This window comes from Rattus norvegicus, chromosome 3 (genome assembly GCF_036323735.1).
Source record: "Rattus norvegicus strain BN/NHsdMcwi chromosome 3, GRCr8, whole genome shotgun sequence".
Lineage (NCBI taxonomy): Eukaryota > Metazoa > Chordata > Mammalia > Rodentia > Muridae > Rattus > Rattus norvegicus.
This window is the reverse complement of record NC_086021.1, coordinates 82,237,195-82,261,947: the sequence shown is the minus strand read 5'-3', so window position 1 is coordinate 82,261,947 and position 24,753 is coordinate 82,237,195. Positions and strand designations below refer to the sequence as shown.

Genomic DNA, 24,753 nt, shown 5'->3' with positions numbered 1-24,753 from the left:
AATGTTTGGTGCTACTAAAAAATTAAAAAATAAATAACCAGGCAGTGGTGGTGATGCACACCTTTAATCCCAGCACTCAAGAGACAGAGGCAGATGGAGCCATGAGTTTGAGGCCAACCTGGTCTACAGAGTGAATTCCAGGACAGCCAGGGCTACATAAAAAAAAAAACAAAAAACAAAAAACAAAAAACAAAACAAAAAACCCTTGTCTCAAAAAAATCCTCTATATACTTGATTATAACAACCCAAATAACCAATCAGAAATAGTGACAGAGTTACAAATAAAGCCAGAATATGCAGCTAACATTAAACAAAGTTCAGTAATAAGATAGGCACTAGGGCAGGGCTTCAAACTAAGGATGCTCACTCCGGACTTCTAACTTTAAAATAAGGGCAATTACACAAATACTCTATTCTCAATATCCTAATTGACATGAAGGGTAAATTTCAATGTGTTAATCCCCAACAAATGATTGAATTTCCTCCTTGTCAAAAAAAAAAAATTAGTCCCTCTTTCTTTCTTTCCTTCCTTCCTCTCTCCCTTTCTTCTCCCTCTGTCCCTCCTTCCCTCCCTCCTTCTTTTCTTTCCTTGCTTCCTTTCTCCCTCCCTCCCTTCCTCCCTCCCTCCCCTCCCTCATTTTCTCCCTCCCACCCACCCACCCTTCCTCCCTCCCTCCCTTCCTCCCCCCTCCCTCATTTCCCCCTCCCTCATTTCCTCCCTCCCTCCCACCCACCCTTCCTCCCTCCCTCCCTTCCTCCCCCCTCCCTCATTTCCTCCCTCCCTCCTTTCCTTCCTTCCCTCCCCCTCCTTTTCTTAGTAGTGGCTTGAAACTCAGCAGTGATCGAAGAGACTCTCCCTGGGTAGGAGGGCTGCTCTTAGGTGCAAGTCTTACTCAATGAGAATGTCAAGGAGAAGGAAGCCTGCTCATCCACCTCAGAAAAAGGAGTTCTTTGAAGCATTTTTTTTCTTTGAAACTTTATTCCACAGTAGAAAATCTCCAAGATTCCAGGAAACCTCTACAGTGGCGTTTCCATGCAGATAATACTGTGGCATTCTTCTTCACTTTTATTGGTTTGAGATTAAGATAATTACACTATTTACCCTTTCTTCCCTCTGCCCCCTCCTAGATAGCCCTCCTTGCTTTCTCTTTTCATTATTCATGGTCTCTTTTTTGTTAATTGCTGTAACATGTATAACAGATATAGATTCCTAAATAAACCCCGTTCAGTCCGTGTAATGTTACTTGTAGGTTTTCCTGACTGTTGGGTATTAGGTAACCAATTGGTGTGTTCCTCCCTGGGAAAGACTATGTTTCCCACCCACAGTTTTCTTAGTTGCCTGTAGGGGCTGAGGCCTCATGGACTTTTCTCCATGATGCTACTATTCTTAATGACAGCTAAGGATTTTTTTTTTTACACAAATTAGCCCAGCCCAGTAATGGGGCTGACCCAAATCTTTAGCTCCTTTGTTTTTAAAGGACAGGGAGTTAGCGTCTGTGTCTCTTATCAGCAAGAGAAGAACCTCAAGCTTTGCTTCATAATGGTGAATGGGAATAGGAAGTTTCTGCTGTGAAATATTTTGCATGATTTGATGTGAACTGATATAAGGATTTCCTGCCATCCCAGAGGGTTAGAACGACCTCTGTAAGGTTCCATAATGTTTCAATCTTACCCCATTTTCAGACGACCCATGAATTTTCTCAACCTTTCTTCTGGTCTTCTAATTTACAAAAGTAAAATTACTGAATTTTTTTATTACATAGTTCTAACTTTTGACCCTCTGGTGTAACAGAGAAAGCCTTAGCAACACTGCTTCTCGAGGGAACAAATGTCTTTTCCTTCGCTAGAGACAATTCATCCTTCTCCTTTCCCAACCTTTGGTCTTATCCCCACACTGTTGTTTAAGGCAATGTCTTCTGTTCACCTGGCGACATAACTTATCTCTTTCTGCCTTGGAATATGTTATTGCAGTGGGAACTTTGGTGCAGACCACATGTAACACGGAAACCTTTCTTTTGCAGAGGCGTATCCACCAACCTTTCTCTCCAGGCCCAAGTCCCTTACGACTTTCGTGGGTAAGGCAGCCAAGTTTCTCTGCACAGTGTCAGGGACTCCGGTGATTGAGACCATCTGGCAGAAAGACGGTACTGCCCTGTCGCCGTCACCTGACTGCCGGATCACAGACGCAGACAACAAGCACAGTTTAGAACTCTCAAATCTTACTGTTCAGGACAGGGGTGTTTACTCTTGTAAGGCTTCTAACAAATTCGGAGCAGATATCTGCCAAGCCGAGTTGACCATCATTGACAAACCCCACTTCATTAAAGAGTTGGAGCCTGTGCAGTCCGCCATCAATAAGAAGATCCACCTTGAATGCCAAGTAGATGAGGATAGGAAAGTTAGCATCACGTGGAGCAAAGATGGGCAAAAACTGCCCGCTGGGAAAGACTACAAGATCTATTTTGAAGATAAAATAGCATCACTTGAGATTCCTCTGGCCAAACTCAAAGATTCGGGAACCTATTCATGCACAGCTTCCAATGAGGCTGGGAGCAGTTCCTCGTCTGCCACAGTCGCGGTCCGAGGTAAGAGTGCCTGGCAGCTCTCTGCCACTTCCTGTCTGAAAGGAAGCCTTGGAAGGGTCTCCCTCTTCTGTGAACATTCTCTGACAGCTCTACCATCCCTATCCTTTGTTATTAATTAAATTCTCAACGTAAACCTCTGGGTCTGGGAAAGTGGTGACATCAGTTGGTAGGCTGTCATTTGGTTGGTTTTATTTTTGTTTAATCTTCTTAAGAGTCCGCTTACTTTTTTTTTTAACAAAGGCAATTATAAATCTCGCTTAAAATTTAAATGTGTGGGCAACTCTTAGCCGTCTTCTTTTTAAATAATTTATTTTGAAGTGATAATGAATTAACTTAATTTCCCTTTCCTCCCTCTTCACCATCCCATACACCCCTCCTTGTTCTCTTGCAAATCTACCGCCTCTTTTTTTTTTTAAATTATTATTAACTGTTGTCTATACACACATACCCTTAAATACACAAATGCGACCTGCTTCATCTATAGAATGCTATTGGTACATATGTTTTCAGGACTAACCGTTTGGTGTTGGATAACCAATCGACATGCTCCTCCCTGGGGAACACTATGTCTCCTTCTCTCAGCTTTCCTCAGCTGCCTGCAGTCCTTTGTGTGGGTTGAAAGCTGGTGGGACACCCTGCCCCATCCAATAGATGTTAGCATGTCTATTATTGCTGTCTTTGTTCAGAAAGTCACTCTTCATATAGATATAGTCTGCTTGCTTGTGTCTTTTTTTTTCTTTTGTCCTTTCTATCAAGGGATGAGAAAAGTGTTTCTGAATGAAGGGAAAGGGCAGAATGTATCATGGCTTGCTCAGAAGTTTTGTCAAGATTCGTTTTCTGTCTTTTGTCACATGTGTCTGCTTCTCTTTTGTGGTGTGTACGGTTCAGTCATCCTCTCCATTTTTTTTCCCTACGCATCATGTAGAACCGCCATCCTTCGTGAAGAAGGTGGATCCCTCTTATTTAATGCTCCCGGGTGAATCAGCGCGCCTCCATTGCAAGCTGAAAGGCTCACCTGTGATCCAGGTCACTTGGTTCAAAAATAACAAAGAACTTAGTGAAAGCAACACGGTCCGCATGTCTTTTGCCAATTCTGAGGCTATCCTCGACATCACTGATGTAAAAGTTGATGACAGCGGCACATACTCCTGTGAAGCCACCAATGACGCGGGCAGTGACAGCTGCAGTACTGAAGTAGTTATCAAAGGTTTGTCCGCTGAGCCGCCAGCGCTCGCTTCCCTGAGAACATTTGCCTTTCTTTCCTTTGCTTGTAACTCACAGCTCACTCTGTGCTTTGTGCTTTTGTAGAGCCTCCCTCTTTCATCAAAACTCTTGAGCCTGCACACATAGTGCGAGGGGCCAATGCACTGCTTCAGTGTGAGGTCGCGGGCACGGGACCCTTCGAAGTTAGCTGGTTTAAAGACAAGAAGCAAATCCGAAGTAGTAAAAAGTACAGGTTGTTTACTCAGAAGACCTTTGTGTTTCTGGAAATCACATCTTTCAATAGCGCCGACATTGGCGATTACGAATGTGTGGTGGCTAATGAAGTTGGAAAGTGTGGCTGTGTTGCCACACACTTGCTAAAAGGTCAGTGAGGGGGGGTGGGATGTTCCTGTAAATGGCCCAAATAGCTTTCTTAAACCGTGGAAAGAAAGCTAATTCTTTTCCTTTCTTCTGACCTTTGCAATGTGCTTTTGCCTTAGTTTGAACTCTGGGCCAAGGGCTTTTATTCGAGTCTTCATCTTGATATGAGCAGAAATGTTTATTAAATCGTAGCAAAAGGGAATTACGTAAAAAGTCATTTTGCTCACTGGCATTTCTTTCTGTGCCTCTCTTGAATGGAATTGATAGTTCTTCTTGTTAATTTCTTTCTTCTTTCTAATAAATGAGGGATGGGAAATGGTTGCATTGGACAAGGGAAACAACCTGGATGACCCCCTGCAGCAGTGGCGATGGGGCTGAGAGTGCCTGGGAACTGACAGCCTGTCTGCCTTCTTTCCTTAACTAGAACCACCAACCTTTGTCAAGAAAGTAGATGACTTTACAGCCCTAGCAGGACAAACTGTTACCTTACAAGCTGCCGTGAGAGGGTCAGAACCCATTTCTGTCATGTGGATGAAAGGCCAAGAAGTCATTAAAGAGGATGGAAAAATCAAAATGAGCTTTTCCAGTGGAGTTGCAGTCTTGACCATCTCTGATGTTCAGATCGGTTTGGGTGGCAAATACACGTGCCTAGCTGAAAACGAAGCTGGGAGCCAGACGTCTGTCGGGGAGTTGATAGTGAAAGGTTCGTGTAGGGACATTTTAACTTCTAAGTGCCCTTTTCACTTAAAGTGAAGCCTTAATTCACACTAAGGAACCCTAACTGTCTGATGCCTTTGTAGAACCTGCCAAAATCATTGAGCGAGCAGAACTGATCCAGGTGACCGCAGGGGACCCAGCCACTCTGGAGTACACAGTCTCGGGCACCCCAGAACTCAAGCCCAAGTGGTACAAAGACGGGAGACCCTTGGTTGCTAGTAAAAAGTACCGAATCAGTTTTAAAAACAACATTGCCCAGCTGAAATTTTATTCCGCTGAACTGCACGACAGTGGCCAGTACACATTTGAGATTTCCAACGAAGTGGGTAGCAGCTCATGTGAGACCACGTTTACTGTGTTAGGTTAGTATTTTTAGGAAACCATGTTACGTCGTACTCTACAACCCATCAAAGCTGTCCAGAGGTGAAGCACTGGGCAGTCTGCCATATTGATCTCGCTTTCTTTCTTATACCATGAACAGATCGAGACATCGCTCCACTATTCACCAAACCCTTACGTAACGTGGACAGTGTCGTTGGCGGTGCCTGCAGGTTAGACTGCAAAATCGCCGGCTCACTCCCCATGAGGGTTTCCTGGTTTAAGGATGGCAAGGAAATCGCTGCTTCTGACAGATACCAGATAGCATTTGTGGAAGGCACAGCCTCTTTGGAGATCAGTAGAGTAGACATGAACGACGCAGGGAATTTCACCTGTCGGGCCACAAATTCTGTGGGCAGCAAAGACAGCAGAGGAGCCCTGATTGTGCAAGGTTGGCTAGGAACTTTGTAGTCTGTTTTACCAATGTTCAAATTAAGCCAACTTCCATTGGGTCCAGACTTGTAACTCCTTCAAATTCTGTCTTCTACCTCTTCTTCAGAACCACCCAGTTTTGTAACTAAGCCAGAGTCCAGGGATGTTCTGCCTGGCTCGGCAGTCTGTCTGAAGAGTGCTTTCCAAGGATCCACTCCCCTTACCATCAGGTGGTTTAAGGGCGACAAGGAGTTGGTTTCTGGTGGGAGCTGTTATATTACCAAAGAAGCCTCAGAGAGTTCCCTGGAGCTCTACGCAGTGAAAACCACGGATTCGGGCACTTACACGTGCAAAGTCAGCAATGTAGCCGGGAGTGTGGAGTGCAGTGCAAACTTGTTTGTGAAAGGTTTGCATTCTTCTTTTGACACCTTTGGGCGGCCCCGAGACCCTTTCTACATAAGCGTCTTCCTCTTTTCTACTGCTCTTCTTAATAATTCCCTTCCTTCCACAGAGCCCGCTACATTTACTGAAAAGTTAGAACCATCACAACTGTTAAAGAAAGGAGATGCCACTCAGCTAGTCTGCAAAGTCACGGGCACCCCTCCAATTAAGATAACGTGGTTTGCGAATGACCGAGAACTGAGGGAGAGCAGCAAACACAAGATGTCTTTTGTGGAGTCCACTGCGGTTTTAAGGCTTACCGATGTGGCCATTGAAGACAGTGGGGAATACATGTGTGAGGCTCAAAACGAGGCTGGCAGTGACCACTGCACTAGCATTGTCATAGTCAAAGGTCGGTTCTCACCTCATCCCCATGTGACCAAACTTTGGGCTCACAGCACAGGTCCTTGCCCATTAACACAGGCCATTCTTTTCTACTATAGAGTCACCTTACTTTACCAAGGAATTTAAGTCCATTGAAGTATTAAAGGAGTATGATGTCATGCTGCTGGCCGAGGTGGCAGGCACCCCTCCCTTTGAGATCACTTGGTTCAAAGACAACACAACCCTTCGAAGCGGTAGAAAGTATAAAACCTTCATTCAGGATCAGCTGGTGAGCCTGCAGATCCTCAAGTTTGTAGCTTCAGATGCAGGTGAATACCAGTGCCGGGTGACCAACGAGGTGGGCAGCAGTACCTGCAGTGCCCGGGTGACATTAAGAGGTCAGTGTTGGCTTAGTTGATGGACGGGCTCTCCTACCCAGACACATGTTAAGTTTCTAGATTCGGTCTTGCCGTAGCACTGATTGAGAACCCGTTCTTCTGATAGAACCCCCGTCCTTCATTAAGAAGATCGAAACCACCAGTTCCCTCCGTGGAGGTACAGCTGCCTTCCAGGCCACTCTGAAAGGCTCCTTGCCAATCACTGTGACGTGGTTAAAAGACAATGATGAGATCACCGAAGATGACAATATAAGAATGACTTTTGAGAACAACGTGGCTAGTCTATACCTCAGTGGTATTGAAGTCAAGCATGATGGGAAATATGTCTGTCAAGCCAAAAATGATGCAGGCATACAAAGGTGTTCTGCATTACTCTCAGTGAAAGGTTGGTCCGGAAATCGACCTTGGGTTGGAGGGAGAAATAGATAATAGACCATACAGCGGGGCACTTCATAGCCCATACCTGTCCTTTGTTTTCTACAGAACCTGCGACAATAACAGAGGAAGCTGTGTCCATAGATGTCACTCAAGGAGACCCAGCCACTTTGCAAGTTAAATTTTCAGGGACTAAGGAGATTTCAGCCAAATGGTTTAAGGATGGCCAAGAACTTACCCTGGGTCCAAAATACAAAATCAGTGTCACTGACACAGTCTCAATACTAAAGATTATTTCCACAGAGAAGAAAGATAGTGGAGAATATACTTTTGAGGTCCAAAACGATGTTGGGAGAAGCAGCTGCAAGGCTAGCATTAATGTCTTAGGTTGGTATTGTTTCTACTGATAGAAGTTGAGTGTTTCAGGGGCTCTTCTTCTTGTATGATTTAAGAAAAAACACAGGGCTCTGGGTACAGTTCAATAAAAGAATACACTTGCCTTGTGTGTACAAGATACTGGGTTCAGGTCTTAGCACCTTGTGGTCAGAGACAGAGAAGTGGGGAAGAGAGGAAGAGGGAGAGGGAGAGAGAATGTTAAGAGAGAGAACAAAAATAGTTAGATTAACCTAACCTTTTCTTGCTTTTTGTTGGCTAGATCTTATTATACCTCCTTCATTCACCAAAAAACTGAGAAAGATGGACAGCATTAAAGGGTCTTTTATCGACTTAGAGTGTATAGTGGCTGGATCACATCCCATAAGCATCCAATGGTTCAAAGACGACCAAGAAATCTCAGCTAGTGACAAGTACAAATTCTCTTTTCATGACAATACTGCCTTCTTAGAGATCAGTCAGCTGGAAGGCACAGACAGTGGAACTTACACCTGTTCTGCCACCAACAAGGCAGGCCACAGCCAGTGCAGTGGTCACCTGACAGTCAAAGGTTGGCAATTTTTAATCTCTATCTTTCCAAACTTTATTGCCTTACACTTCTTAATTTCCCCTTCATTGAGTTCTAAAATAAATTGTCTCTCTCTTTTGCTTCCTGTTCTTTCATACCAGAACCCCCTTACTTCGTGGAAAAGCCACAGTCACAAGATGTGAATCCCAGCACAAGGGTTCAATTGAAGGCTCTTGTGGGTGGCACTGCACCCATGACAATAAAGTGGTTTAAAGATAACAAGGAGCTGCACCCTGGGGCAGCTCGCTCGGTTTGGAAGGATGACACCTCCACCATTCTTGAACTCTTTTCAGCCAAAGCTGCCGACTCCGGGACCTACATTTGCCAGCTAAGCAATGATGTTGGCACGACAAGCAGTAAAGCCACCATCTTTGTAAAAGGTCTGGTCTCTAGATCGTCTCTTTTTTTCTTGCTTGCTTAACTGGTCTTTGGGAAGGGAAAGTTCATTAAGAAAATGGTTTCGTTTGTTGAGCTTTGTTTTAAAAACCATTCAGCATGTTGCTCTCTTTTTTCCTTCTTCTTTAGAACCTCCTCAATTCATTAAGAAGCCCAGCCCAGTGCTAGTGCTGAGAAATGGACAGTCAACAACATTTGAATGCCAAGTAACAGGCACCCCGGAAATCAGAGTGTCTTGGTATTTGGATGGGAATGAAATAACAGATCTTAGGAGATACGGCATTTCTTTTGTGGATGGTTTAGCCACTTTCCAGATTTCTAATGCCAGGGTTGAAAATAGTGGGACTTACGTCTGTGAAGCTCGAAATGACGCAGGCACTGCGAGCTGTAGCATCGAACTAAAAGTGAAAGGTTCGTTATGGAGTCCGCTTTGCGTTTTAGCCGGGCTGCCTGCGGGGGCCGAGGTTTCTCTTGAGTTAAGCTTCTCTCTGTCCTCCTTTTGACTCTGTAGAGCCTCCCATCTTTATCAGGGAGCTGGAGCCTGTGGAGGTAGTAAAGGACAGCGACGTGGAACTAGAGTGTGAGGTCATGGGGACAACTCCATTTGAAGTCACTTGGCTGAAGAATAACAAGGAAATCAGAAGTGGCAAAAAGTACACAATGTCTGAGAAGATGTCAGTGTTTTACCTGCACATAACCAAGTGTGCCCCTTCAGATGTTGGTGAATATCAGTGCATCATAGCCAACGAAGGAGGCAGCTGTGCTTGCACTGCACGAGTTGCCCTGAAAGGTCAGTCACGTGCTAGGACCAGCCACCAAGTCAAAATACTGAGTGCTCTTTAATGAGTAGGTAATGAGTAGGAGTTAAAAGGTGCCTTTTCTTGAACCACTGTCTCATTTAATCACAGAACCACCATCGTTCATCAAGAAGATAGAAAATGTCACCACCGTCTTGAAGAGTTCCGCCACCTTTCAGAGCACCGTGGCAGGCTCACCTCCGATTTCTATAACTTGGCTAAAAGATGACCAGATTCTTGAGGAAAATGACAATGTCCATATTTCTTTTGAGGATAGTGTGGCCACACTTCAAGTCCGGAGTGTGGACAACGGGCACAGTGGGCGATACACATGTCAAGCCAAGAATGAGTCAGGAGTGGAGAGGTGTTATGCTTTCCTCTTAGTACAAGGTCAGTGAGCTATTCCCTGAGATTGTGTTCTATAGGGATAGTTGTATATGTGTGTTTGGGTTCTAGTAGAATCACCAATCTAATTTATGCACGTTTTCATTCTTACTACAGAACCTGCTCAAATCATAGAGAAAGCTAAGTCAGTTGATGTTACCGAGAAAGACCCGGTCACCTTGGAGTGTGTGGTGGCAGGAACACCAGAACTCAAAGTCAAATGGCTTAAAGATGGGAAACAGATTGTACCCAGTAGATATTTTTCAATGAGTTTTGAAAATAATGTGGCCAGTTTTAGGATTCAGTCAGTAATGAAGCAAGACAGTGGACAGTACACGTTCAAGGTGGAAAACGACTTTGGAAGCAGTAGCTGTGATGCCTACCTAAGAGTGCTAGGTGTGTACCTTTGCCCCTACCTTACCTTACAGCATAGACCTTGTAGACGAGGAGCAACAGACTAATGGCTGTGTTTTTGCTATTTGCCTTGGATAGACCAAGACATTCCTCCATCGTTCACCAAAAAGTTAACCAAAATGGATAAAGTTCTGGGATCTTCTATCCACATGGAGTGCAAGGTTTCTGGGTCACTTCCTATCAATGCTCAGTGGTTTAAAGATGGAAAAGAAATATCTACAAGTGCAAAATACAGACTTGTATGTCACGAAAATACCGTGTCACTGGAAGTTAGTAATCTGGAATTAGAAGACACTGCAAATTATACCTGCAAGGTGTCCAATGTAGCAGGAGACAATGCTTGTAGTGGCATCTTAACTGTGAAAGGTCAGAGCTCATTTGTATCTTCTAAGTTCTTCTTTGTAGGCACTTCCAAAACACACCACTCTTAACCTTGTATCCTCAGAAGTAAAGCTCTTAATAATTCTGTTTCTTTCCATTCACATTCATTGGGCTCAAGAAATATTTAATCGTTACCTCTTTTCCTGAGTTGTTTTCTTATATGTCTATAAAAATCATTGAGCTACAAGGGCTATAACTAAATATGATTCTCTTAAAATCTGTAGAACCACCAAGCTTCCTAGTGAAACCTGAGAGGCAGCAAGCTATACCGGATTCTACAGTGGAATTTAAGGCTGTGTTGAAAGGAACACCACCATTCAAAATTAAATGGCTTAAAGATGATGTGGAACTTGTCTCAGGACCTAAGTGTTTCATTGGCTTGGAAGGGTCAACCAGCTTCTTAAACCTCTACTCAGTGGATGCTTCTAAGACTGGACAGTATACTTGCCAAGTTACCAATGATGTTGGTAGCGACTCTTGCACTACAATGTTGCTTGTGACAGGTGTGCAAGTTTCCTTGTCTTATGTTTCTGTCCGACCCATGCCTCCTTTGTTCCTGTGCTCCGTTACAATGTAGCTTTCTAACTCAGTAGAGCCTATTTCCCAGATCTTGGTCTGTCTCTCCCTTTTCTACATACTGCCCAATTGGACTTTTGTGACTTGTTGTTCTTTCATAATTTCCCTTTTCCTGACTCTTTAGAACCACCGAAGTTTGTAAAGAAATTAGAAGCTTCCAAAATAGTAAAAGCAGGTGACTCGGCACGATTGGAATGCAAGATTACTGGATCTCCAGAAATTCGAGTTGTGTGGTATAGAAATGAACATGAGCTCACAGCCAGTGATAAATACCAGATGACATTCATTGACTCAGTGGCAGTCATGCAGATGAACAGCCTCGGGACAGAAGACAGTGGGGATTTTATCTGTGAGGCTCAGAATCCTGCTGGCAGCACCAGCTGCAGTACCAAGGTTATAGTAAAAGGTAGAAATATCTTTCTTTTTCTCATTCATGGAAACCCATCACCTTCTCCCCTGGGTCTCATGGCTTCTTCACTGCTTTCTTAGTTTCTATCTCAAAGCTAGAATATTTCATAAATATAGACATATGTCCTTGATTGAATGTCCTTTTCCTATTAAGTTTATTTTACATGCAGGTGATCATTTTGAAACATTTTTCTTGTAATTTTAATGCTATTATTCTGATCACCTAACACAGTGACCAAGCATTGAATTAGATATTTTAAAATGAATTAGATATATGAAAATAAATAGAAAAATTTTAAATTAGTCATTTGATTTCAATCATATTACAGCTATATCAGGATCCTTAGTATGGTCTGTACCATAATGATGTAATGTATAAAGAATACAGGTTTTAACATTGCATCTTTAAAAGAGCAACAATGTTTTTCCTCTTTCCCGAGAATCAGCTCCTATCTTTAAAAACGTAATTCTACTGTGGTGCAAATAGTGCTGATATTTTCCACAGCCATCTCCCAGCATGCTTTGCATAATGCTCAAATTTGTCATGTGAGTTAATTATTACAATAACCAGTTCCTGAAGTGGAAGACTCAGATCACAGCTGTGATTGTGACTTCTGGGTACCTCTGTTGTAAAGCATAAATGACATTCTTTTTTTTTATTTTCTAAAGGCAAGATTCCACAGCTCATAAAATTCCCACTTACTGATATACTTATTCATCTGTAAATCCTGCATCAATCTTTATGGTCCAAAATAATCAGCACATTGAGTTTCTCAACTGTGACCCTCTTAGATGTGCCTCGGCTCTCCACCTATCTAGCTGGTTGTCTTATAAAAGCTCCTTTGTGATGTTGCTGCCCACGCATGATAACATCTTAAACCATGCTTCTGACTGAAAAATAGAAAACCCTTTTCCACCGGAGGAAGTCGAGTAGCCCAACTCATGAGACATTCTTGTCTTTTTTTACAGAACCACCCGTTTTTAGTAGCTTTCCGCCTGTAGTAGAAACCCTTAAGAACACTGAAGTTAGCCTTGAGTGCGAGCTTTCGGGAACACCGCCCTTTGAGGTGGTGTGGTACAAAGACAAGCGTCAGCTCCGAAGCAGCAAGAAGTACAAGATCGCATCCAAGAACTTCCACGCGAGCATTCACATCCTCAACGTGGACTCGACAGACATCGGTGAATACCACTGCAAAGCCCAGAACGAAGTGGGCAGTGACACTTGCATCTGTGCTATAAAGTTAAAAGGTAAGCATGGTCTCTGGGCATGGCAGAAAGATCAGGCACATGCCAAATGCTCAGCATGCCCTCTCTCCCATCACCTGGAAAGCGCTGTGAGCAATCTCTATTTATCTTTTCCTGCTCAGAACCACCAAAATTCATCTCCAAGCTGAACAGCCTCACGGTGGTGGCTGGCGAGCCTGCTGAGCTGCAAGCATCCATTGAAGGTGCCCCGCCCATTTCTGTGCACTGGCTTAAAGAGAAAGAAGAAGTGGTCAGAGAGAGCGAGAACGTTAGAATTTCTTTCGTCAACAACGTCGCGACTCTGCAGTTTGCTAAAGCGGAGCCAGCTAATGCTGGGAAGTACATTTGCCAAGTCAAGAATGACGGCGGAGTGAGGGAAAACATGGCCTCGTTGACTGTCTTAGGTACAGCAGTCCCCTGTTAGCATTTGGGAGCAATCACTGGGATGAGCTTCCGTGCAATCTTATGGTTCTGAATTTCTCCCAGAACTGTATTAAGCCTCACTATTTAGAAGGCTTAAGGGAAAAGGACCAACTTAAGCACTCTTTTCTGATTCCCGCGGTTCTAACGAATGATAGCTAGCTGTTTTATTGCATCTGCACATTTTCTTGGTGGGGAGCAGATATCCTGAGTATCTTTGCTTTCAGTGTGAACCACTTGGAGGCCTTCTATTCTTACGTACACTACTGTATTATAGTAGTGGCTAAGCTGACAAAGGAGCAACGTTTGAAGAAAGATATGCATTGTCATCATTGAGCATATTAAATTTCAATCCATTAATAAGAAAGAAAGTGAAGAGATCTTTCAAACTATCTTCTCTAGCAACTTAGCACAGAGGAGAAAGCACCAAGTAACTCATTTAACAGGGACCCTCTGCTCTAAAAAGGGTCAAGTGTAAATCAAGACACATTATCTGGGGTCCAATGAGACGGCCCAGTGAGATGGCCCAGTGAGATGGCCCAGTGGGTTAAGCTGCTTGCCATCATCCCTGAGGACCTCAGTTCAATCCCTGGGACCAATTGGGACCTCTGACCTCTACATGCATTCCATGGCATAGACCCCCACCAAGCACACATGTGCACTCATGAAGTAAATATAATTTATACCTTTCTAAAAGCCAGATCATCTGGTGTACATTGCCCAAATTGTCTTGGAATTGAATAATGCCCAAATATGTTTTTAATGAATGCTAATAATTTTATGAAGGCATAGAATTATGGAGTCACATTTTAAAGCCAAGAGAGAGGATGATATAATCATCACTGGGAGAGATAATCTTAGTGCGATTCATAGAGGAGATGCAGGGAAGGTCTAGGTTTTTAAAGAGGCATCTCATGTTTTATTTCAGAGCCTGCGGTCATTGTAGAGAAGGCAGGGTCCATGACGGTGACCGTGGGAGAAACGTGTTCCCTGGAGTGTAAGGTGGCTGGCACTCCGGAGCTGTCTGTTGAGTGGTATAAGGACGGAAAGCTCTTGACCAGCAGCCAAAAACACAAATTTAGCTTCTACAACAAAATCTCTTCCTTGAAAATTCTCTCAGTTGAGAAGGAAGATGCCGGTACCTACACGTTCCAGGTTCAGAACAATGTTGGAAAAAGCAGTTGCACGGCTGTGGTCGATGTGTCAGGTGAGTTCTGGCATTTGCATCGGCTCGCAGATGCCCCCGTATGCAAATTTCTCTTATGAACTTTCCTTCTTTCACAACTCTTCTGTCCCTTCCAGTCACCACAAATCATGTGTCTTTCCTCATGCAGACCGAATGGTCCCTCCCTCTTTCACCAGAAGACTGAAGGATATTGGTGGCGTCCTGGGCACCTCTTGCGTCTTAGAATGTAAAGTGGCTGGATCCTCTCCTATCTCTATTGCCTGGTTTCATGAGAAAACTAAGATTGTCAGTGGAGCAAAGTACCAAACGACATTTTCAGATAACGTCTGCACATTGCAGTTGAATTCTCTGGACTCATCGGACATGGGCAGTTACACATGTGTGGCTGCTAATGTGGCTGGGTCGGATGAATGTCGTGCCCTGTTGACCGTACAAGGTCAGTGATACACAGTCAGTATTGCATGACATGTATTAAAAATTCCTCTCTGGGAATATGTCCAGATTGATACACATCTAAAGTACTCTTCATTTCTTATCCAAAATTGAAAATAAGTACAGAGCTTACTGGATCTTTCCATTGTCTTCTATGTCTGTGTAGAGCCTCCCTCTTTTGTGAAAGAACCTGAACCCCTGGAAATCCTTCCGGGCAAAAACATAACCTTCACAAGTGTTATCAGAGGAACCCCTCCATTCAAGGTTGGCTGGTTTAGGGGTGCCAGAGAATTGGTGAAAGGAGACAGGTGCAATATTTATTTTGAAGACACCGTGGCAGAACTGGAATTATTTAATATCGACGTATCCCAGAGTGGGGAATACACCTGCGTGGTTTCTAACAATGCCGGCCAAGCGTCCTGCACTACGCGTCTCTTTGTGAAAGGTTTGCCAAACACACTCCCTCTCCTTGCTTTGATTACTGAAATGTCTATAGCTTTACGATGTGTCTAACTGCAATGTCTGTCACTTATCAGAACCGGCCACATTTGTAAAGAAGTTAAGTGATCACTCTGTAGAGCCAGGGAAGTCTATAATTCTGGAGGGCACCTATACTGGGACACTTCCAATTTCTGTCACCTGGAAAAAAGACGGAGTTGTCATAACTCCATCTGAAAGATGCAACATTGTCACCACGGAGAAAACATGCATCCTGGAGATTCTGACCAGCACCAAAGGAGATGCAGGGCACTACTCCTGTGAGATTGAAAACGAGGCAGGAAGGGATTCTTGTGACGCTCTCGTATCTACATTAGGTGTGTTACGTTACCCTCTTAGGAATTTTGGATTTACACGCAGGGTGGGACCTTTGCTCTTCTGCTAATCCATTGGCTGATTGTGAGCCTTTCTTCTTTAGAACCACCTTATTTTGTGACGGAATTAGAACCTCTGGAGGCATCAGTTGGAGACTCAGTTTCCTTGCAATGCCAAGTTGCTGGGACACCAGAAATTACAGTATCTTGGTTCAAAGGAGACACCAAGTTAAGGTCAACTCCAGAATACAGGACCTACTTTACAAACAACGTGGCCACGCTTGTGTTTAATAAAGTGGGCATCAATGACAGCGGAGAGTACACGTGCGTGGCAGAGAACAGCATAGGAACAGCAGCCTCTAAGACCGTCTTCAGAATCCAAGGTGATGGTTTTATCTTAGACATTAAGAAAGTTGCTTTCGGGGCTGGGGATTTAGCTCAGTGGTTGAGCGCTTGCCTAGCAAGCGCAAGGCCCTGGGTTCGATCCCCAGCTCCGGAAAAAAAAAAAAGAGAGAGAAAAAAAGAAAGTTGCTTTCCCCTCATTAACTCCTTTATCTTTAAGGGGAGGGTCGCACTTTATCCACTAACTCCTCAAGTATAACTTGTCTTCCTACAGAGCGCCAACTCCCACCTTCCTTTGCAAGACAGTTGAAGGACATTGAGCAAACCGTTGGCTTACCAGTTACCCTCACTTGCCGACTAAATGGCTCTGCGCCCATCCACGTGTGCTGGTATAGAGATGGGGTACTTCTAAGGGATGATGAAAATCTGCAGATGTCATTTGTGGATAATGTGGCAACATTAAAAATTTTGCAAACCGACCTGAGTCACTCTGGCCAGTATTCCTGCTCGGCTTCCAATCCACTTGGCACAGCATCTTCTACGGCTAGACTAACAGCAAGAGGTGTGTTCCCATGACCATCTTTCTCTTTATAAACCCTGGGTTTTTTTTTTTTTTATTTAATTGTGAAGAAAAAAATAACTGACAACCGAAACCGTTTCCTCTAATCTTCCAGAACCTAAGAAATCACCCTTCTTTGACATCAAGCCAGTGTCCATAGATGTTATTGCCGGAGAAAGTGCAGATTTTGAGTGTCACGTCACTGGCGCTCAACCGATGAGAGTCACGTGGTCAAAAGATAACAAGGAAATCCGACCTGGAGGGAACTATACTATCACGTGTGTGGGCAACACTCCCCATCTGAGGATTCTTAAAGTGGGCAAAGGAGACTCTGGTCAATACACTTGTCAAGCCACCAATGATGTTGGGAAAGACATGTGCTCTGCTCAGCTCAGTGTGAAAGGTATCATGGCAGAGTATTTGCCAATGTTTGTTGTGTCATGTGCCTGTGTTACTGTCCTCTAAGGGTCTTTAGGTTTTCCATTTTGAGGCTGGTGCTATAACTCAGTATGCGAGCATTGGCCTCATATATGTGAAGCTGTGAACTCAATCTCTCGGTAGTGCCAAAGATGAGAAAGAAGTTGTGGTTTTGCCTTGTTTATTTTTGTTTTTGAGAAACTGTCTTACTATCTATAGTCCATGCTGGCCTGTAACTTATAGGAATCCTCCTGTCTCAGCCTCCTGGGAGCTAGGATTACAGGTGTGAGACACTATTTTCAGCTGTCTTGAGTTTTTAAACTTCTGGGTTAAACTAACAATCATATCTGATTGATGCCTACATGTTAGAGGAACAATAACCAAAGTTTTGCCTTCTCTTCATATTGTCTCTTAAGTGAGCATTCTTTCATTAAACCTTGTTGACTACGGTTTCAATCATTCACTCTTCCTTTTCATCATTTCTTGTTGTATAACACCCTGACTTATCATTACAAGTTTTATATCAAATACAGAATTATATCATCTAGTGCATTTTCCCTTATATATCTGGACTGCAATATATCAGCTACATTTTCTTATAAATATTTTAAATTACTTAATAGGAAAAAAAGATGACTTATTTTATGATGAAATCATTAGAAAGTTCATTCTTAATAGTAAGTCTGTTAAATGTGAACTTCGGGGATTGTCGACTGTAAGGATAAACTCTCTCGGCACATGATTATGCATTACTGATTGTTTCCTTTGGTTTACTAGAACCTCCCAAGTTTATTAAGAAATTAGATACTTCAAAAGTTGCCAAGCAGGGAGAATCCATCCAACTGGAATGCAAGATAAGTGGCTCTCCAGAGATCAAAGTTGTGTGGTTCCGGAATGACAGCGAACTTCATGAAAGCTGGAAATACAACATGTCCTTCGTGAATTCCGTGGCACTGCTAACCATCAACGAAGCCAGTGTTGAGGACACTGGGGACTATATCTGTGAAGCTCACAATGGCGTTGGTCATGCCAGCTGCAGCACAGCCCTGAAAGTTAAAGGTTAGACCCCTCTTCTGCTGTCTTCCTCCTCTTCAGTGGACTCCTTATGGTCTCAAGGTCTTGAGCTGTCCAAATATCCAGAAATGGAATCAGGCTAGACTTGTGCCTGAGGATTTCTGATGGTTAGAAAAAAGCCAGTATTCCTCGGGTGTTTGTGAAACCAGTTCTCCTCTAACCAACTTTTCACTACAGAGTCAATCAGTGAATTTGGAAGATTCAAATCTAAAAGCTTACGGCTCTTAAAAGTATGTTTTATGAATTTCCACGTGTCACTGTGTGTTGCCATTATTCCTGCCAGTCACTCTTAATGATCTCCTATTCATAGCTAATATCTCTAGATTATGTGGACACTAACAGCATTTGTTCTCTTTGGTTAAGCCATTCCTCTCATTGCTCATCCTCTTTTCTTCCGGTAGCTCCTCCTGTCTTTACCCAGAAGCCTCCTCCAGTTGGAGCCCTGAAAGGGTCTGATGTGATCCTTCAGTGTGAGATTTCGGGAACGCCCCCCTTTGAGGTGGTGTGGGTTAAAGATCGGAAACAAGTACGGAGCAGCAAGAAATTTAAAGTCACCTCCAAAAATTTTGACACGAGTCTTCATATCTTTAATCTGGAAGCCCCCGACATAGGGGAGTATCACTGCAAAGCCACTAACGAGGTGGGAAGTGACACGTGTGCTTGCACCGTCAAGTTCAAAGGTTTGTACACATAGACGCACACAAGCACCCGCCTCTTCTTTCGGTCTGTCTCTGTTCAACTAATAACTTACGCCGGTATGTTTCTAGTCTTTCATTTAACCACGCGTTTCTTTCATCAGAACCACCCCGGTTTGTGAAAAAGCTCAGTGACGTGTCCACCCTTATTGGGGATCCTGTGGAATTACAAGCTGTGGTGGAAGGTTTCCAGCCAATTTCCGTTGTCTGGCTGAAAGATAAAGGTGAAGTCATCAGGGAGAGTGAAAACGTTAGGATTTCCTTCGTGGATAACATTGCAACTCTCCAACTGGGAAGTCCAGAAGCATCGCATTCTGGAAAATATGTTTGCCAAATCAAAAACGATGCCGGAATGAGAGAGTGTTCGGCACTCCTGACTGTCCTAGGTTAGTAGCGAAGCAGAGACTCAGAAAACAAAGGAGGGAGTTGCCCTATAATCATTTCCTGAAGACGACTCTTAGCCAACTAGCCACTGACTAAGGTGAATTTATCCTGAATGCAATATGCTTCTTCTTCTTCTAGAACCAGCCAGGATTGTAGAGAAACCAGAACCCATGACTGTGACGACTGGAAATCCCTTCACACTGGAGTGTGTAGTAGCTGGGACTCCAGAACTTTCAGCCAAGTGGTTGAAAGATGGTAGAGAACTATCTTCAGGCAGCAGACATCACATTACATTTGTCAGAAACCTGGCTTCCCTTAAGATCCCCTCCGCAGAAATGAATGACAAGGGCTTATATAGCTTTGAGGTGGAAAACAGTGTTGGCAAAAGCAGCTGCACTGTGTCTGTCCATGTCTCAGGTGAGTAGGAAGAAGGGGCCTTGATAAAGATGGCCCCTCCAGTCGAGGTGGGAGAGGAAGAAAGCTCCTTTCTAAATGGAAACTGTTCTTCTCTAGACCGAGTTGTTCCACCGTCCTTCATCCGAAAGCTTAAGGACACGACTGCCACGCTTGGGGCCTCTGTGGTTTTGGAGTGTCGGGTGTCAGGCTCGGCCCCAATATCAGTGGGCTGGTTTCTGGATGGCAACGAGATCATCAGCAGTCCCAAATGTCAGCCCAGCTTTGCGGATAACGTCTGCACTCTGACTCTGAGCTCCCTGGAGCCCTCCGACACGGGCGCATACACGTGCGTGGCTGCCAATGTAGCTGGTCAGGATGAGAGCTCTGCTCTTCTGACTGTCCAAGGTCAGTGTACAAAGATGCTCTTCTGCTTCTCTCCCCACTGGCCAGCCTCGAGTGCCTTGTCTTTGTTTGTCTTCGTTTTTAAGTGACCTCTTTTCTTTCCCTCTCCCTCCTATCTGGGCATTTTAGAACCACCATCTTTTGAACAAACCCCTGACTCTGTGGAAGTTTTGCCTGGAATGAGCCTGACCTTCACCAGTGTCTTTAGAGGTACCCCTCCCTTCAAGGTCAAGTGGTTTAAGGGCAGCAGGGAGTTGGAGTCAGGGGAGGCTTGCACCATTTCTTTAGAAGACTTTGTCACTGAGCTGGAACTCCTGGAGGTGGAGCCGTTGCAGAGTGGAGATTACTCTTGCCTCGTGACCAACGATGCTGGCAGCGCGTCCTGTACCACGCACCTCTTTGTGAAAGGTTCGGTCTTTTCTCTAGTACCCACTACTTCTTAAAAGTCTTCCCGTGCTCCATTGGAAGGTACAACTCAACCCTCATATTTGCTCCTTACAGAACCAGCCACTTTCGTGAAAAGGTTGGCTGACACCAGTGTGGAGACGGGCAGCCCCATCGTTCTGGAAGCCACGTACTCTGGCACACCACCTATCGCCGTGAGCTGGTTGAAGAATGAATATCCTCTGTCACAGTCTCCTAACTGTGGCATCACCACGACAGAAAGATCTAGCATCCTAGAAATTCTTGAGAGCACAATAGAGGACTATGCTCAGTACGCTTGCCTGATAGAAAATGAAGCCGGACAGGATATCTGTGAAGCTCTTGTGTCTGTCCTAGGTGCGCTGACAGTGCATTCTTCCTGTTGTTGTCTCTCCCTGTCAATCACTTTTAGTTGGTGTTAACAAATCGCTTGCTATCCTTTGTACCCTAGAACCACCTTACTTTATCGAGCCCCTGGAGCATGTGGAAGCAGCTATTGGCGAGCCCACAACGTTACAGTGTAAAGTGGACGGAACGCCTGAAATCAGAATTTCTTGGTATAAGGAGCATACAAAGCTACGGTCCGCTCCTGCGTATAAGATGCAATTCAAAAACAACGTGGCCTCCTTAGTCATCAACAAGGTGGACCACAGTGATGTGGGAGAGTACACCTGCAAGGCAGAAAACAGTGTGGGGGCTGTTGCTTCTTCCGCCGTGCTGGTCATCAAAGGTGATGACGGTTTTGCTTGATAAGTCTTGCTGTGTGTTGACAGACCCATTCTATTAAGAGCTTTTCATGGAGAGACACATACTGTGACAAATAAGGATTGTCTATATCTTCTTTCCAGAGCGTAAACTTCCACCTTCCTTTGCGAGAAAGCTGAAAGATGTTCACGAGACTCTCGGCTTCCCAGTCGCTTTTGAATGTCGAATCAATGGCTCGGAACCTCTTCAGGTGTCTTGGTACAAGGATGGCCAACTTTTAAAAGATGATTCTAATTTGCAGATGTCTTTTGTTCATCATGTTGCCACTCTACAGATTTTGCAAACTGACCAGAGCCATGTTGGTCAGTATAATTGTTCAGCCTCTAATCCTCTTGGGACTGCTTCGTCCAGTGCGAAGCTCATCCTGTCAGGTGAGTTAGTAACTCATCATATCACCCTCTTCCTTACAATACAGCTTCACTTCCTTGGGCCACCAAAGGATTGGTGCTATTTGGTTTCTATTCCTAATCTTGGATCATGGAAACTGACATCGCCATGTTGGTCTTCCTTCTTTCCAGAACATGAAGTGCCTCCCTTCTTTGACTTAAAGCCTGTGTCAGTAGACCTTGCTCTTGGTGAAAGTGGTTCTTTTAAATGCCATGTCACTGGAACAGCACCAATCAAAATCACCTGGGCTAAAGATAACCGTGAGATTCGCCCTGGAGGCAACTACAAGATGACTCTGGTTGAAAATACTGCCACTCTGACTGTGCTCAAAGTAGCCAAAGGAGACGCTGGACAATATACCTGCTACGCCAGCAACGTTGCTGGAAAGGACTCTTGTTCTGCTCAACTTGGTGTACAAGGTACTCCTTAGAGTGAAGTGCCAAGATCTCTTTCACTTTATCTATGTCTTGAAATGTGGATGGGAAATATGACTGTAGAGTGTGTGTGTGTGTGTGTGTGTATACAAGGACATGCCAAGTTGGAGCCCTAATATCATAATATGGAATGAATTAAAGAAAAGGAAGGAAAGAAGGAGGAAAAAGGAAGGGAAGAAGGAAGAAAAAGGAAGGGGAGGAGGAACAGAGGGGTCACAAATGAGTCCAGGATCTTCTAAATGGGAAAACATCTTGATTTGTTTTTAAAGTAGAAAATTACAAAAATGTTAAGTGGAAAATAAATTTTCAAAGATTAAAGAGAAAATGAACCAAAAACATTCCTATAGTTATATGAAGAGCCTAGTCTGAAAAGTTATCAAAGGGAAAAATATTTTCTGCGGTACTTAGTAAGTTAATGAATCTGTTACCCTCTAAAACATAGCACACCCAAGTTCTTCAAGAAGAGTCAGGTCAACTGTGAGGTTAAATTCTTTCCCACCACCAGCTATGCTTCATCAACAGCAGAAGCCGGTGGGCCAGGATAGCGATTTGGATCAGGAGTTTCCAAGTTCTTGTTCAAATAGCATAGTATTGAGGATGAGTTTTGTTTAAGGGTCATGCAGAAGTTCGTGCTTGATACTCTGAAAGATGACATCACTGTCAATGAGTGTTGTTTACTCAAAAGTCCCCTGGTCACTGCTTAGGGCTTTTGTCTATGGAGCCAGGAAGAAGAAGAAAATCTGGTTGCTAGGTCTGGGGTCTGGATAGTTGTGTTGTGGTTGCTAGGTCTGGGGTCTGGATAGTTGTGTTGTGGTTGGTAGGCATGGGTTATGTAAGACCTAACATGCCGTGCATGTCCATATCCGAGATGCATTTAATTTTAATCAGATGCATGCCCAACCATATACAGGAACAAATAGGGGACTTCTCCAAAAAATCCATTTTGAGGACACGATTTGTCTTAGTGTACATGCACCCCAAATCCATGAAGGCTGAGTTGACCCACTGTCTCTAGTTCCAGAATAAGTATCCAGGTGCATTTGACCACAAAAAGGGAGGCTTTTGAAAAGTTGATAGGGAGTCTTAGATCCAAGTTACCATGGCTTTGTTTGAAGAGCAGTGAACATGGAGCTTGATGTAGGTGGACTCGAGGGTTGCTAAGTGCATTGCCGGAGAAGCCACGCGTATGCACCTGAAGCCGAGCAAACTTCAGATTGCTAAGATCTCCTTATGCATGCCTGCCTCATAGGATTCAGGTGCCTCAGCACCCAATGTTATGCAAGAATATTTCACAGCTGAGTAGCAAGGTTGATAGATTTGCCTCCATAGACTACCCTCTAATCAATTTTAGTATCTTTAAGCTTCTTAGAGCAGTAGTTCATAAATATCTTAAAATTTAGATTGATGTTCAAGACCCTTTTGCACCATGAGACAACTAACCATTTTACCTATAAGCCCGAATGTTTAAGAACATTGTTCTCACTCTCTTCAGAAGGAAATGATGGACGCTGAAGGGATATATCTTTTGAAGGCATATGAGAGATAACTGTACTTTAAAATCTTAAGATATCCCTTTTGCTCTGGCTGCATATGGTACATAATGAATACCTTTGAAGCTATAACTCCCCTCAGACTCACACACAGGGCACTCAGTCTCTCCCTCCATCACAGAGGATTTCTGTGATGTTGCCTGTGAACTCAGGCCTACAGAGATAATTCTGTTTCTGGGAGGCGGGCTACACAGTAGAGAACATGACCTTCCTTTTCTTCCTATAGCCACGGTTAGATTATAGGTGTTCACAAATGTAAACGTGTCTCACTTAGGGATTTTCTACTTAGATATCACTTAACTAGCCTTCCCTAAGCTGTATCAAATGAACTTGTCTCCTGGAGATGAAGTCCACTCTGACTGATTTCTTCCTTCTTGTAACTCACCTGTCTTTTCTGTCCCTTGCCTTGTGCTTGTCCTTGTGGTTCCTTAGAACCCCCCAGGTTCATTAAGAAGCTAGACCAATCACGGATCGTGAAGCAGGATGAGTATACAAGATACGAATGCAAGATAGGCGGGTCTCCAGAAATCAAGGTTTTGTGGTATAAAGATGAGGTGGAAATTCAAGAAAGCAGTAAATTCAGAATGTCATTCGAGGACTCAGTGGCCATCCTGGAGATGCACAATCTCAGTGTTGAAGACAGTGGGGACTATACCTGTGAGGCTCGCAATGCAGCAGGAAGCGCCAGCAGCAGCACGTCGCTGAAGGTTAAAGGTCAGACCTCATTCTACCCCCACTCTGCACATCAGCTCCTCTACAGTTCACTACATTCTCAGTCTTACTCTCCCTCTGACAAACTTTCAAAACTGTTCAAGGATCCAATAAAAAGGGGAAGGGATCCCAATGGAGTAGAAAGCTAGTTCTTACCCTTGTCTGAATATGAAATTCATCCTAATTTTCTCTCCACCCTACCCCGCCCCCAATCCTAGAACCACCTGTGTTCCGCAAAAAGCCTTTTCCAGTTGAGACACTTAAAGGAGCCGATGTTCACCTTGAGTGCGAGCTTCAGGGAACACCTCCCTTTCAAGTTTCTTGGTACAAAGACAAGAGAGAACTCAGAAGTGGGAAGAAGTACAAGATTATGTCTGAGAATTTGCTCACAAGCATTCACATCCTGAACGTGGACACGGCAGACATCGGGGAATACCAGTGCAAAGCCACAAACGATGTCGGGAGTGACACCTGTGTGGGTTCTGTCACTCTGAAAGGTAGGAGCCATTTCATTCTCTTCTGCTTGCTGGTCTCCTTCTAATTTTAATGCTGTACCTTGGTTACTGTGTGGTGTTTCCTTTTATCCTTAACAATCTACAATCTATTCTATCTAAGCCTTCCTTGTATA

At 44.0% G+C, this 24,753-nt stretch overlaps 1 protein-coding gene across 50 annotated transcripts in view; it reads left to right on the top strand.

Moving 5' to 3' along the window:
- Window positions 1–24,753, top strand: part of Ttn (titin) — a 272,483-nt gene that overhangs the window by 70,183 nt on the left and 177,547 nt on the right. For all 50 annotated transcript variants that reach the window (XM_039106393.2, XM_063284706.1, XM_039106391.2 and 47 more), the window contains 41 exons: window positions 2,022–2,585; window positions 3,511–3,792; window positions 3,894–4,172; window positions 4,594–4,872; window positions 4,970–5,248; window positions 5,368–5,655; window positions 5,764–6,042; window positions 6,148–6,429; window positions 6,521–6,799; window positions 6,906–7,184; window positions 7,283–7,561; window positions 7,830–8,117; window positions 8,237–8,515; window positions 8,661–8,942; window positions 9,043–9,321; window positions 9,440–9,718; window positions 9,830–10,108; window positions 10,205–10,492; window positions 10,732–11,010; window positions 11,208–11,489; window positions 12,461–12,739; window positions 12,859–13,140; window positions 14,085–14,363; window positions 14,491–14,778; window positions 14,941–15,219; window positions 15,311–15,589; window positions 15,691–15,969; window positions 16,203–16,490; window positions 16,603–16,890; window positions 17,682–17,963; window positions 18,380–18,658; window positions 18,778–19,059; window positions 19,196–19,474; window positions 19,571–19,858; window positions 19,985–20,263; window positions 20,357–20,635; window positions 20,730–21,008; window positions 21,127–21,414; window positions 21,562–21,849; window positions 23,847–24,128; window positions 24,344–24,622. In XM_039106393.2, coding sequence (XP_038962321.1) covers window positions 2,022–2,585; window positions 3,511–3,792; window positions 3,894–4,172; window positions 4,594–4,872; window positions 4,970–5,248; window positions 5,368–5,655; window positions 5,764–6,042; window positions 6,148–6,429; window positions 6,521–6,799; window positions 6,906–7,184; window positions 7,283–7,561; window positions 7,830–8,117; window positions 8,237–8,515; window positions 8,661–8,942; window positions 9,043–9,321; window positions 9,440–9,718; window positions 9,830–10,108; window positions 10,205–10,492; window positions 10,732–11,010; window positions 11,208–11,489; window positions 12,461–12,739; window positions 12,859–13,140; window positions 14,085–14,363; window positions 14,491–14,778; window positions 14,941–15,219; window positions 15,311–15,589; window positions 15,691–15,969; window positions 16,203–16,490; window positions 16,603–16,890; window positions 17,682–17,963; window positions 18,380–18,658; window positions 18,778–19,059; window positions 19,196–19,474; window positions 19,571–19,858; window positions 19,985–20,263; window positions 20,357–20,635; window positions 20,730–21,008; window positions 21,127–21,414; window positions 21,562–21,849; window positions 23,847–24,128; window positions 24,344–24,622 — 11,829 coding nt within the window. The remainder of the gene's footprint in view (window positions 1–2,021; window positions 2,586–3,510; window positions 3,793–3,893; window positions 4,173–4,593; window positions 4,873–4,969; window positions 5,249–5,367; window positions 5,656–5,763; window positions 6,043–6,147; window positions 6,430–6,520; window positions 6,800–6,905; window positions 7,185–7,282; window positions 7,562–7,829; window positions 8,118–8,236; window positions 8,516–8,660; window positions 8,943–9,042; window positions 9,322–9,439; window positions 9,719–9,829; window positions 10,109–10,204; window positions 10,493–10,731; window positions 11,011–11,207; window positions 11,490–12,460; window positions 12,740–12,858; window positions 13,141–14,084; window positions 14,364–14,490; window positions 14,779–14,940; window positions 15,220–15,310; window positions 15,590–15,690; window positions 15,970–16,202; window positions 16,491–16,602; window positions 16,891–17,681; window positions 17,964–18,379; window positions 18,659–18,777; window positions 19,060–19,195; window positions 19,475–19,570; window positions 19,859–19,984; window positions 20,264–20,356; window positions 20,636–20,729; window positions 21,009–21,126; window positions 21,415–21,561; window positions 21,850–23,846; window positions 24,129–24,343; window positions 24,623–24,753) is intronic.